Source organism: Xylona heveae, assembly GCF_001619985.1.
Source record: "Xylona heveae TC161 unplaced genomic scaffold L228scaffold_2, whole genome shotgun sequence".
Taxonomy (NCBI): domain Eukaryota; kingdom Fungi; phylum Ascomycota; class Xylonomycetes; order Xylonales; family Xylonaceae; genus Xylona; species Xylona heveae.
The window spans coordinates 1,670,878-1,684,159 of record NW_017264194.1 but is presented as its reverse complement, the minus strand read 5'-3'; the positions used below and the strand labels follow the sequence as shown (position 1 = coordinate 1,684,159).

Below are 13,282 nucleotides of genomic sequence, written 5' to 3'. Positions count from 1 at the left end.
AGACACAGGAAAAAGGTGGCACCGTTCTTCCATAGCCTCAAGCCTCGCTGGTCGGTGCCATGGCAGACAGAACCACCAAAGGTAATAATATTGTGATCCCTGAGAATGCCCCTGATATTCGCACTGAAGCCTTGAGCCCATGCGTATCAACTAGATCTGCCCAGGGGCTCGATTCAAACTTTTCATTGGGCACTCGGGGCATGTTGATCTTTGTCATTCTTGCTGTCTTAACTTTAATGGCGGCGCTTGACGGTACATCCATATCTGTCGCTCTGCCGGTACGCAAGACTGTACTGAGAATGAATACTCAAGAAACCCTTTCTAACATGCGTCAGATTATTTCCAAAGATCTAAATGGAACCGCGATTGAAGCATTCTGGAGTGGAACTTCATTTCTTCTCTCCTCGGCAGGTGCGAAAGTTTGCCATACTTTTGGGTGAACTCCGGCTTACCTTGAAAATAGTATTCCAACCTAGCTTTGCATCATTTTCCAATATATTTGGCCGGCGTCCCATCATCTTGGTTGCAATTGCCCTTTTCCTGGCAGGTGCAATCATATCAGGCGTATGTGATGACTTTACCCTCCTTTTGGTCGGTCGTTCCATTCAAGGTGTTGGAGGTGGAGGTATTATCGCCTTGACTGAAGTCGTGGTGACTGATATCGTACCTCTGAGGCACCGCGGCCAGTATTTTGGTGTCTTTAGCGGTATGTGGGCCGTTGGCTCCGTTACTGGACCCATCCTGGGCGGCGCTTTCTCTCAAAACGTTACGTGGGTTCGTTTCTTCGCGTCTCCCTGGGCAAAGCTTCGATTGTTTACTAAATGAAGGATAACAGCGCTGGATCTTCTACATCAATTTTCCTTTTATCGGAGTCGGCGTAGTGCTGATATTGGCCTTCATGAAGCTGAACCTGGCCCCATCTTCGCTGACAGAAAAGCTCCGCCGGGTGGACTATATCGGTACAATCCTGTTTGTTGCCGGTATGGCCTCGTTTTTGATTCCTCTTACCTGGGGTGGAGTGTCTTATCCGTGGAGCTCGTGGCACACTCTTGTGCCGCTTGTTATTGGCTTTGTCGGAACCTGCTTCTTCGGCTACTACGAATATCGCTTTGCTGAGGATCCAGTGATTCCTCCATCGATCTTTAAAAATCGAACGGCGACTGTTTCTTTCATTGGGAGCACTCTTCAAGGCCTCGTTCTCTGGTGCACCTTATATTACCTGCCGCTTTACTATGAGGCGGTCAAGGGTTACAGCCCGATTCTGTCCGGTGTCGCTCTTTTCCCGGAGACATTTACCGTTGCACCCAGCGCTATGGCGGTAGGAATCATATCTTCCAAAACTGGGAGTTACCGCTGGGCAATTTGGGTGGGATGGACATTGGCTACTGTTGGCTGTGGTATCCTTTGCTTGATCAAGGTGACAACTAGCGTGCCCGGATGGATATTCCTCAATTTGGTGACAGGAATCGGGCTAGGGTTCTTGTTCCCGTCTTTGGGTTTCGCCGTGCAAGCGTCTGCCACAAACGAAAATCTAGCTGTTGCAGTGGCAATGTTTAGTTTCTTTCGTGCCCTTGGCCAGGCCCTTGGTGTTGCTATTGGCGGTGCCGTATTCCAGAACCGCATGTACCAAAACCTGCTGAAGGACCCCGAGTTCACTTCGTTGGCTGGCGAATATAGTGCTGACTCATCTGGACTTGTACAAATTATCAAGAGGATGCCGATTGGAATGCAGAAACTGCATTTGCAGGAAGCGTACACGGACAGTTTGAGGATTGTGTGGGCAGTCTGCTGTGGCGTTTCCGCAGTCGGGCTTCTGCTCAGTCTCTTCACAAAAGCCTACGACTTAAATCAGGCTTTGGTTGCCACTCAGGGTCTTCAATCCGAGAAGACTCCAGTGCTTGACGACGAGCACAATCAGCGAGATATGGTGGACTGATAGGGAATGCGCAGCATACTAGGTGTGAAACCGCTTCCCAAAATTTTATTTTTTATTTTTTAAAGATCGAAAACCCCCCAGCTTGTGGACACTGACTGACAAAATATTGAAACTTACTTGGCAAATGTTCGGGCTTTACATCGCATGGTGATTCCCCTGGGCAGAATGATGAGGCCGGTGGCAGTCATCACTATTTTCCTTGCTTCTTGCTTCCTGTTATCTTAGACAATTCAACAGTACTCGTTTCCCTTGATTTCTGATTAGTGTGCTACCTACAGTCCATTGGTTTGCTCTTTCGAACCCAGAGACTGACTATCTGTGAGTACTTGACAGCTTAGCTGTACAATTCATACAACATTGTAATGACCAAAATACGAGGCAAGTCTTGTTATTCAATCCCACACTCCACTAGCTTGCCTATTGTGTCTACTTAATTGGCAGGAATCCTATACACAAATCTGAACGTCCATACAAATGGGACCTTTGAGGCTCCTGATATACTGAAATGTAAGATTGAACTCTCAGTCCGACCTGGGTCTCATGGCTTTGAAAACTAAAGATACCCCAATAAGCTCCACCTCGACTTCATGAAAGTTACTGCGCAGAGCATTAATAAACGTCTCTGCATCATCGTCCACATTGTCAAACACTCCGTTGGCCACGCAATGAGCGCGGATACGTCTGCCCAGGAAATTGTCCTCGATACCTTTTCCCAAGACGGTGGCCCCAGTCAAAACGCCATCCACGGTCATACAACTTTTCAAATTCTCAAACACAACGACCTTGTTCTTTACCGGCCCAGGCACGCAGTGGAGAACATAGAACATGGAAACCGAATCAAACTTGTCATACTTTCCCTCGGAAAGCGGGAAAGGCTGAGTCACGTCCCAGAGTATTTCTGTAGCATCGTGACGTCCAGATCGAAGCTTTGCCACGCGAATAGCATTTGGGCTCAGGTCGGAGAGAGTCAACTGGACTGAGGGGGCGACATTGGAGTTTTTCAGATAATAGCCGGTGCCGACACCGATATCGAGGTGGGTGGTACGAATATTATTTTTGAATAACGGCAAGAGGTGCTTGTTGGTTGGGCAACGCCAGGCAAAGCTGTTGATAAACCCCAAAACGAAGAAGTCGTAGATATACATGATCCACGACTCATAGCAGGCAGCACCACGCTTGGCCGCGGCAGAAGTTTGCACCCCAGCGAGTTTCTGATCCATGTCGAGGATTTTGGCCCGAGGAAACGAAAGACCGGCGAAGTAATGATTTATGATATTAAAATCCGGAATTTCGTTTTATAAAGCACTCATCGTGCTCGCTTTATTAAGGGTGATTCTCCACATCCTCCATGCAAATTATCGGCTTGTGGGTTGAATGCACCACAGCTAGGCTACGCCGTACCTTACGCTGGGAGAATTTTTTAGGCTTAGAGCTCGATCCCGTCAGCGAGTAACAGGTAAGAATCTACAGGAAATAGTCCTGACAGTTGAGCCCCGCTTTTGTCATTCCATTTCATCACCAATTGGGATAAGCAAGCAGTGGCTTAGACACTCCGTGCTGAACACGAAGAAGAGCGGACTCTAGGTTTCAGCAGATGGTTTAAGTATGAGAAACTCTCCCAGTATTTTCAACTAGTAGCAAATGAAAATTTCCTCGTCAGTCAACATGACTTTGGCCATTTTGAATGAGAAAATTTTCCACGACTATCTCGCCAGTCAAGAAGCGAATTTGCCAGTCTTAACAGATGTGGAGGAAATCGCTCCTTTGGTCACGAGAGTACTGGGAGCCAATCCTGGCAAGGTGAGTATCGTCTGGTTTCCATTTTATTGCTCGATACAATCCAGTCGAGCCACTACAGCATGCTGACCTCTACGGGCTGAGTTGAAGTTCCAATTGCAAGGAACGAACACCTATCTCGTCGGAAGTGGGAAAGAAAAAATCCTCATCGACACCGCCCAAGGCGAACCAGAATGGATTGATTTCATCTCGTCCGTTTTGAAAGTAGGCGGCTTCAGCATCAAATACGTGCTTCTTACACACTGGCACTGGGATCACACGGGTGGTGTACCCGATTTGATCAAACGGTACCCGGAGCTCTCATCCAAAGTCTACAAGAATAATCCGGACCTGGGTCAATTGCCGATTGATGATGGACAAGTCTTCGAAGTTAAAGGAGCCACGGTCAGGGCGGTGTTTACACCGGGTCATGCCAACGACCATATGTGTTTCGTGCTCGAGGAAGAAAATGCGTTGTTCACAGGTGACAATGTGTTAGGACATGGCTATACAGTCGTCGAGGATCTCAGACTGTATACCTCATCCCTTGGAATTATGGAAGAGCAGCTGTGTTGCATTGGCTATCCTGCCCATGGTGATGTCATAACAAACCTTCCCATCAAATTGAAGCAGTATAAATCTCAACAGATGCGACGGGAAAGACAGATACTTGGAGCATTGAAACAAATCAAGGATACCCAAATGGAAGGGGGAAATGGGGGCAAATGCAGCGTCTCTATCCAGGAAATTGTCGGTATAGTCTACGGTAATGTCACAAAAGATGTGAGCAGGCTGGCGCTGGAGCCATACATGAATGAGGTCTTATTAAAATTGGCTCAGGATGGGATGGTTGGCTTTCATTTCCAACGGGGCTGTAAGAGGTGGTTTGTCAATCCTCTAGTTTGAGTAATTGAGTCGTAGTATTCCTTTCTTTTCCTTATTCTTCATGATCAAATTGAAATGTGCTCAAAGACGAAGGTGGAATTTATGATGTGTTTTCAATCATGTCATGTAACAGTGTATCCAAGTATTCAAGCGTTACACGCTGGCTCTAGGCCAGCAACTTGAAAAGAAAAACCCAGTCCACAGGATTCGGAAACTAATTTAAGCCATCCTTCCCTCTCCTTTTTTTTTTATCTTTCTGGTCTTTCCGATTAAACGTCATCTCTATCCAGAATCCGGTCATCAATTGCAAAGGTCTTCTACCATCAAGCTGTCAACAATGTCTCCCAAAATCATCTTGATCACCGGTATCAATGGATACCTGGCCTCCAATACTGGAACAGCCGTCTTGCAAGCCGGTCACATCCTCCGCGGGACCTGTCGCTCTCACGAGAGAGTCAAAGCCTTGCTTGAGGGCCCATGGAATCAATATCAATCCCAAATCGAAATTTCCATTGTGCCCGACATCAGCGAGGTACATGCCTTCGACGAAGCCGTCAAAGGTATATGAAACATCATGCTTTTGAATAGTCAAATCCACGCAAGCTGCGGGCTAGAACTGATTTACTATAGGGGTCTCTGCGATCATTCACATGGCGGCTCCTGTGATCAGCCCGGAAATCAGTAAGGCATCGACCCAGTTGATCGAGCCTACAATTGCTGGAACGCGGAACTTGCTCAACTCCGCTCTGAACTATGCTGGAGATCAGCTGGAAATATTTGTCTTTACCTCTTCTGCAGCAGCCTGCATCAAGCCAGGTGCGAAGGCCCCGCACGTGTACGATGATGACAGTTGGAATGTCGTTCATCCAGAGATTGTCGAGAGAGATGGGGATAACGTCTCCATCTTCACATCCTACCCCGTCGCGAAAATCAAAGCGGAGAAGTACGTGTGGTCCCTTTACGAAAGCAAGGTAAATACACTTCCTTCCATAGGGCATTGTATGTTTCGATTAATCATCTTGTTAAGGCTCCATTTGCTATCGCTTCTATCTGCGGTTCCATTGCGACTGGTCCACCCATTGTCCTCCCGGAGAGCGAATCTGAGATCCCTTCAACCTGCAAGTCAGTCTTGAATGCTCTCAGGGGTCTGGACTTGCCTGGTCCCCAGAGCCATATTGCGAATATTGCTGGAGCTGCTCCATACTCGGATATTCGTGATCTGGCCAAGATCTACTTGTGGTGTACAGAGAACCCTCAGATCGCAGATGGACAGCGATATCTTGTTGTCGCGGGACATGGACCGCAGAAGGCTATGTATGACATCCTCAAAGAGGCCTATCCAGAGCGTGCGCATATGATTCCCAATGGAGACGAGTTCCTGCGTTACAACAAGGACTGGACATTTGATGAAGACGGTGTGCGATTCGACTCCAGAAAGGTGCAGAAGCATGTTGGATTGACCTTCAAGACCTACAAGCAGACCATTCTGGATACGGCAGAAGTTTTGGCACCTTACTGGAAACACGGGCTGCCAATAGTCCATTGATCATTCTCTATTGACAACGTTGAGGAGAAAAATTATCTCTATGGATTTGCCTGTAGATAGCCTAATTTCCTTGATTACTTCTCGCCATCTCATGAGACTCGGGGATCAATTATTGACGATGCAAATACCTACAACATCCTCGCCTAACTGCAGGAACGGAAAGCTTAGCTAATTACTCTGCAAATCAAATTCTTAACCAAGTGTTGAGTTTCGATCCGCCTCTCTGACATGCCTAAGTTTGGCAATTAGTCTTGAAGATAACTAAAGGCCGTTAATACATCTGGGACAATGAGACTAAAGTGGGTTTCATACCGAGACCCACGGATGCCCACGTTGTTAGGCTACATGAAGAATGAACTAAAAAACGACGTCTTTCTGTCTCATAATAATTGGAAGAAAATAGAGTCCAGGCCTGAAGCTCTCAAATGGGTTGGAGGTAAGAGCCGAGGTATAATCAAATTTAGATCCAGTTCGATAGGTTGAACCGCTTAGAGACGTCGTCTGACAAACGAGACATCTTTTACACTTCAACGTACAATACATGTATCCTCCAACCAGAATCCAGGACTCCGAATTTTTGGATGAAGGTTCTTTCTCTGAAATGAAACAGTTCACTAGCATCAACACACGGATGGACAGTCATAGTGTCAGTCACTCGGTGTTCCGTGTCAAGCACGTCGTGTTGCATCCACAGGGCATGTCGGCACGATGTCCACTGTCATCATGGCAGTGCCATGTGTTTCTCTCACTCTTGATCCACTTAGTAAACCATATTCCGCTTAGGCTGAGTTATGAGGCTTGTCAGTAGATAAGCTGCTGGAGATGAGGGCATTCCGAGCTCAATTACAGAACGGCCATGTGAATCTCGCCCTCATTAGTGCTGAAAACCCACCGTCGCCCTCTTGACTTTTCAAACAATTTTTCTCTCTTCACATCTGCTCATTGACCTCTTGAATTCTGTCCAATGTCCATTCTCCATTCGCATTAGAAAAAAAAAGGAAAATTTTGGATTCAACCGAGCCCTATTCATCATGGAAACACCCTCATCGGCGTCCGAGTCATTGAATGACTCGATCAACAACTTTAACCCTGAAGATCTCACAACAAACCTTATATACTTCAGCAACGATTTCCCAAACGATGACCTCAAAGACCTCTTCCGTCGTCTGCACAGACACAGCAAAGATAGGCGATTCACATTGTTGGCTACGTTTCTGGAAAATTGCGCACGTGTCTTGAAAGAAGAGACAAACCATTTACCGCAAAGTCTAAGAGAACTCGTTCCACCCTTTGAGACACTTTTCACCCTGGTCGATGGTGGTCAGTTCCGTCTTGGTCCGTTGGGGGCGTCGATGGAAAGCGCCTTTCTGTGTGCGCTTCAAGTTGGCATGATCATTGGGTAAGTTAATGAGGAAACCAAACAGAACCGAGCAGTAAGCTAAATAGTACTCTCCAGTCACTATGAAGGTCGACACATCGATTATGATCTAAACGCGCAAAATACGGTTCTAGCCGGGTTGAGCATTGGACTGCTCGCCGGCGCTGCCGTCTCCCTCTCAAAGGATCTCCATCAACTCGCAACCACCGGCGCCGAGAGTGTTCGAGTTGCTTTCCGGCTCGGCCTCTACATCGATGAGATTTCTCGGAAGATTGAAGTCCGGGATCCCAATGCGCCTCCTCAGAGTTGGGCTTATGTTGTGACCGGCCTGTCCGCTGAGGAGATTCAGCCTGAGATCGATCGCTATAATACCAGTAGTGTGAGTGTTCAAAGATCTAGTTGAGGCATCATTTGTCCAGGCTGACACACAATTGAACCTATTCAGGGCAATACCGAGCTCACCAAAATCTTTCTGAGTGCCGTGGATAAGACCTCTGTCAGTGTCAGCGGGCCGCCTTCCCGGCTGAAGGAGATTTTCTTGCGTTCGCAAATTCTTCGACATTCTAAACACCTCCCACTGCCAGTGTATGAAGGCATGTGCCATGCACCCCATCTCTACAACAAAGAGACCATTTGGGATGTAATCAGCAAGCCTGACCCGAAGATCCTCCGCAACAAGCGGGTTCAGATTCCCTTGATCTCTTCCCAGACAGGGAAGCCCTTCAACTCACTACTGTCGGGCTTCCTCTACGAGGAGATCTGCGCCGAGCTTCTCACAGGGTCAATCTTTGTGGACAAAGTCACTGCCGGAATTTTGGACGGCATCACGAAGTGCCATTTCCTGATCCTACAAGTGAATTGCTTCCGCCCAACACTTGTCGCGAATGGCATTATTTCCGCTATTGAACAACAACTACCCCAAGTGGGTATAAAGCGGCAGGACATGCTTGACTGGATTACGGAAGACTTTGGCCCTCGCCAGCCCCGAAATTTCAAAGATTCCAAAGTGGCCATTGTTGGAATGGCATGTCGGATGCCCGGCGGCGCGGATGATACCGAGTTGTTCTGGAAAATCTTGGACGAGGGTCGCGACACCCATACGCGGGTACCTGCGGATCGATTTGACCTAGAGACTCATTACGACCCGACTGGTAAAACAGAGAATGCAACCCAAACACCATTCGGTAATTTTATTGATAGCCCTGGACTTTTTGATGCGGGGTTCTTTAACATGTCCCCCAAGGAGGCTGAGCAAACCGACCCAATGCAGCGTCTTGCTTTGGTAACGGCTTACGAAGCGTTGGAAATGGCTGGATATTCTCCGAATCGGACGTCTTCGACCAACTGCAAGCGTGTTGGAGCATATTACGGACAGGCAAGTGATGACTGGCGTGAATTGAATGCCAGTCAGAATTTGGGGACGTATGCAGTTCCTGGTGGCGTTCGTGCCTTTGCCAACGGTCGTATCAACTACTTCTTTGGGTTTTCTGGCCCCAGTATCAACCTCGATACTGCTTGTTCCAGTGGCCTAGCGGCTGTTCAAGCTGGTTGCTCGGCACTGTGGGCCGGTGAAGCCGACACGATCGTTGCTGGTGGACTAAACGTAATTACCGATCCTGACAACTACGCTGGCTTGTGCAATGCCCATTTCTTGTCTAAGACTGGCCAGTGCAAGGTTTGGGACCAGAATGCGGATGGTTACTGTCGGGCTGATGGCGTCGGTTCAGTGGTCCTCAAGCGACTCGAGGATGCTGAGGATGATAATGACAACATTCTGGGTGTTATACTTGCTGCGGCTACCAACCATTCCGCTAAGGCGATCTCGATCACTCACCCTCACGCAGGCGCCCAGAAAGATAACTACAATCAAGTCATGCGTGCTGCTGCGATTAATCCTCTCGATGTCAGCTTTATTGAACTACACGGAACTGGCACCCAGGCTGGTGATACAGTCGAATGCGAGTCTGTCTGCGATGTGTTTGCTCCTCTATCATCACGGCGCCGTGCCGATCAGTCCCTTCTTCTTGGTGCTGTCAAGTCAAATATCGGTCACGGCGAGGCTGCTGCAGGTATCGCATCTTTGCTGAAGATGCTTTTGGTCTACCAGAAGGATGAGATTCCTCCACATATCGGCATCAAGACTGAGATCAATCCTGCTATCGGCAAGTACCTGGACAAGCGTAACGTCGGGCTCGCCATGGAGGAGACCCCTTACCCAAGGAAGAAAGGATCAAGACGTTTTGCTGTCGTCAACAGCTTCGGTGCTCACGGTGGTAATACAACGGTCCTTCTTGAAGATGCTCCTGCGCGTCAAGTTACTGGTGTTGACCCTCGGTCAACGCATGTGGTGACGGTGTCCGCCAAGAGCAAAGCATCTCTGAAAGGCAACATCGAAGACCTGTTGTCATATGTCGAGAAGAACCCCGCTACGAGCATTGGCGATTTGGCTTACACAACCTGCGCTCGACGAATTCATCACAATTTCCGAGTAGCCACTGCAGTATCTAACACCGATCAACTTCGCCGGTTTCTGGAGAATGCGGTGGAAAGCGTATCTGACCTGCGCCCCGTCCCTCTTGATGCACCCTCGGTTGCATTCACTTTTACCGGACAAGGAGCCTTCTACGAGGGGATTGGCGCCCAGCTTTTTGAGCAATTCCCTTACTACCGTACGCAAATTCTGCAGCTGGATCAACTGGTCCAACGCTTTGGATACCAATCAATCATCCCTGTCATAAATGAAATCGACGGATCAACATTCTCTCCTCTGATGACCCAGTTGAGTATCCTTGTCGTGGAAATTGCTCTGTCAAGGCTCTGGACATTTCTGGGCATTCAACCCAACGCGGTCATCGGACACAGTTTGGGCGAATACAGCGCTTTGGTAGCTGCTGACGTGATCTCTGCGGCCGATGCGATCCTACTCGTGGGACAACGAGCATCCTACACAATGAGCACATGCGAGGCTGGGACTCATCTGATGTTGTCTGTTCTGGCAAGTGTAGACCAGATTCAGAAGCTCATCGGAGAAGACGGCAAATACGAAGTATCCTGTCGCAATGGCCATTCCGACACGGTGATCAGTGGTAATCGCGAGGACATCGAGGAAGTCCGTCAACACCTTGAAGCCAGCGGACTAAAGTGCACTCCACTGCATTTGCCTTTTGCATTCCACACGAAACAGATGGACCCAATGCTAGATTCCTTCGAGCAGATGGCCAAGGGTGTTTCTTTCAAGCCTCCGAGGCTTCCCGTCATCTCACCTCTCCTGGGCGCGTGCGTGTTTGACGGAAAGACAATCAATGCCGCGTACCTACGTCGTGCGTCACGCGAGCCTGTGGACTTTGTTGGTGCTCTTGATGCAGCCCAAGCGATGGGCATTATTGACTCTCAAACAATCTGGGTTGAGGTTGGACCGCAGCCTATTTGTGCTTCTTTCATTACGAAGCATATCCATCACACAACGACTTTGCCATCACTGAAGAAGAACGAAGATAACTTCACGACCATTGCAAAGGCTCTTGCATCTTTGCATACTAGCGGTGTACCTATATCATGGAATGAGTATTACGCGCCATATGAGTCTTCTCATATCCTTCTCAACCTCCCCCACTACCACTGGAATGTGAAGAACTACTGGATTCAGTATATCGGAACCTGGACACTTGACAAGGCGCTCTTGAAGTACGGCCAGAATAAATCAAAGGGTGCATTTGATATGCACAGCGCGTCGAATCTTCGGACTTCATCTGTCCATCAGATTACCCTAGAAGAGATTACTTCCACTACTGGACAGCTGAAGACCGTATCCGACGTGATGCATCCTGACTTCCTTTCTTCGATAAAGGGACATGCTATGAACCATCATGGCGTTGCCACTTCGGTACGTAAATTACCTCCTTCCTCCTTTTTCTCAATCCCCGCTAACTGTCTCATTCCAAAGTCAATTTGGTGCGACATGGCCTACACTGCTGGAGAGTATCTTTTCAAGCGGATGAGCCCCGCATGTAAACAGGTTCACATGAATCTAGCCGATATGGAAGTCCTTCATGCTATCGTTGCCAAGAAGGTCTCCAGTCGTTCTCAACTTATCGCTCTCGAGTGCAATCTGAATATATCGTCCCGCACAATGACGCTCGCATGGTCCCAGCTTGAAGGAAACGGCAATAGCGACCAAGTACCTTTCGCAACAGCTAAGATGTACTTTGAAGAGGCCGCAGATTGGCGAAACGAATGGGACCGCCTCACCCACCTTGTTACAGGCCGCATCGAGGCTCTAGGTCAGATGGCAAGCACAGGCGCCTGCAACAAGATTTCCAAGAATCTGACGTATAGTCTGTTCAAGAATGTGGTCGACTATGCCGACAAGTATCGTGGCATGGACTCGGTCGTTCTGAATGGGTACGAAGCTTATGCCGATATCACCTTGATACCAGAGACACACGGCAACTGGCACACGCCACCTCATTGGATCGATCCGGTCTGCCACTTGGCCGGTTTCATTATGAATGCTAGTGACGTCTTGAACACTAAGGATTACTTTTATGTCACTCCAGGATTTGGGACCTCCCGTCTCATTGAACCCCTTTCGCCATCGGCAAAGTATCGCAGTTACGTTCACATGTTGCCTACTGCCAACGCCAACATGCATGCGGGAGATGTCTACATTCTTCGTGACAATGTTATTGTCGGTATGCTAGGCCAGATCAAGTTTAAACGAATTTCCCGCATCCTGATGGGTCAATTCTTCTCGCCCAGTGAGGAGAGTGTTTCCGCTCACGCCTCCCCAACACCTCCTCCATCCGTAGGAGTTGAGCCAGCTGTTCCCCCTGCTTCCGTCGATAAGGTAGTTAAAGTGACGCCTCCGTCGTCGTCGTCGTCGTCGTCGTCGTCGCCGCCGCCACCGCAGGCGATTAAGACCGAGTCCGCGGTGGTAGCAAAGTCGGTGCCCGTCGAGGCTGAGACTGGCGTCGTTGGCGAAGCTGTTTCTCTTATTGCACGTGAGACTGGCCTTGAAGTTTCCGAGGTTGCGGACGAGACAACATTTGTACAGATAGGAGTTGACTCATTGATGTCGCTTGTTCTTGCGGAGAAGTTCAGAAGCCAACTGCAACTTGATGTGAAGAGCTCGTTGTTCCTCGACTGTCCCACGATTGGTGACTTGAAAGGGTGGTTGGAGCAGTATTGCTAAGTCAGTTAGATTACCTGGTCCTCCTTTGTTTCAACTTGAAGAGATTTGTCTGTATTACCTTGAACCTCAGATTCTTGATTATATAAAGTATCTTCCTACCTACCTACTCCGTACCTAGGTTCAGAATACTATAGTCTATGGAGCACCCAAATTACCTATTAACTAGGTACCATAGCGTAAGGTACCTTTAGTGGGGAGGTTATAGGTACAAAGTAACAGAGTACTTTTGCACAAGTGGGAGGTATAAATCCTACAAGTAACTGTATGTTGTGCTGCTGTGCTGCTGTGTCGCTGTGCAAGATAACAGCGTGAACTTGGAATTATACTTGGTATTGGTATGGGTAATCGGTATTGATTTAATTATACTCTCATACTTCCACACCTGTTAGGGGAGTTGGAGTTGAGTATAAATTCTGGAACTGCCTTACCTTACCTTACCTATAAAACCGGTTTTTCTTTTTTTTAAAAAGAAAAAAAGAGCCACTTGCATCATCATCATCATCATCATCATCAATACATTAATACTTGTACATCCCTCTTTGCAAAGGTACCGCCATCTTTATCGTCCAC

General features: G+C 48.2%; 5 protein-coding genes across 5 annotated transcripts; 4 read left to right on the top strand and 1 right to left on the bottom strand.

Moving 5' to 3' along the window:
• Positions 1-2: 2 nt before the first annotated feature.
• Positions 3-2,258, top strand: L228DRAFT_244160 (putative MFS multidrug transporter). Its single transcript, XM_018331855.1, has 4 exons — positions 3-278; positions 336-411; positions 464-774; positions 836-2,258. The coding sequence occupies exons 1-4, from the start codon at positions 60-62 to the stop codon at positions 1,934-1,936; spliced, it is 1,707 nt and encodes a 568-aa protein (XP_018190900.1). The 5' UTR covers positions 3-59; the 3' UTR covers positions 1,937-2,258.
• Positions 2,259-2,331: 73 nt separating this feature from the next.
• On the bottom strand, positions 2,332-3,211 carry L228DRAFT_244159 (S-adenosyl-L-methionine dependent methyltransferase). The gene has a single exon (XM_018331854.1). It carries the CDS (start codon positions 3,154-3,156, stop codon positions 2,458-2,460), a length of 699 nt encoding a protein of 232 aa, XP_018190899.1. The 5' UTR covers positions 3,157-3,211; the 3' UTR covers positions 2,332-2,457.
• Positions 3,212-3,601: 390 nt separating this feature from the next.
• L228DRAFT_252348 (metallo-beta-lactamase domain protein) lies at positions 3,602-4,618 on the top strand (the record flags this gene model as incomplete). The annotated part of the gene is made up of 2 exons (XM_018333681.1): positions 3,602-3,736; positions 3,824-4,618. 2 exons carry the CDS (start codon positions 3,602-3,604, stop codon positions 4,616-4,618), a joined length of 930 nt encoding a protein of 309 aa, XP_018190898.1.
• Positions 4,619-4,833: 215 nt separating this feature from the next.
• L228DRAFT_280587 (NAD(P)-binding protein) lies at positions 4,834-6,319 on the top strand. Its single transcript, XM_018335799.1, has 3 exons — positions 4,834-5,157; positions 5,228-5,568; positions 5,625-6,319. Exons 1-3 carry the CDS (start codon positions 4,935-4,937, stop codon positions 6,141-6,143), a joined length of 1,083 nt encoding a protein of 360 aa, XP_018190897.1. The 5' UTR covers positions 4,834-4,934; the 3' UTR covers positions 6,144-6,319.
• A 534-nt stretch (positions 6,320-6,853) lies between these two features.
• Positions 6,854-13,080, top strand: L228DRAFT_217688 (beta-ketoacyl synthase domain-containing protein). The gene is made up of 4 exons (XM_018330163.1): positions 6,854-7,542; positions 7,600-7,900; positions 7,967-11,404; positions 11,465-13,080. The coding sequence occupies exons 1-4, from the start codon at positions 7,175-7,177 to the stop codon at positions 12,710-12,712; spliced, it is 5,355 nt and encodes a 1,784-aa protein (XP_018190896.1). The 5' UTR covers positions 6,854-7,174; the 3' UTR covers positions 12,713-13,080.
• The last annotated feature ends 202 nt before the right edge of the window (positions 13,081-13,282 follow it).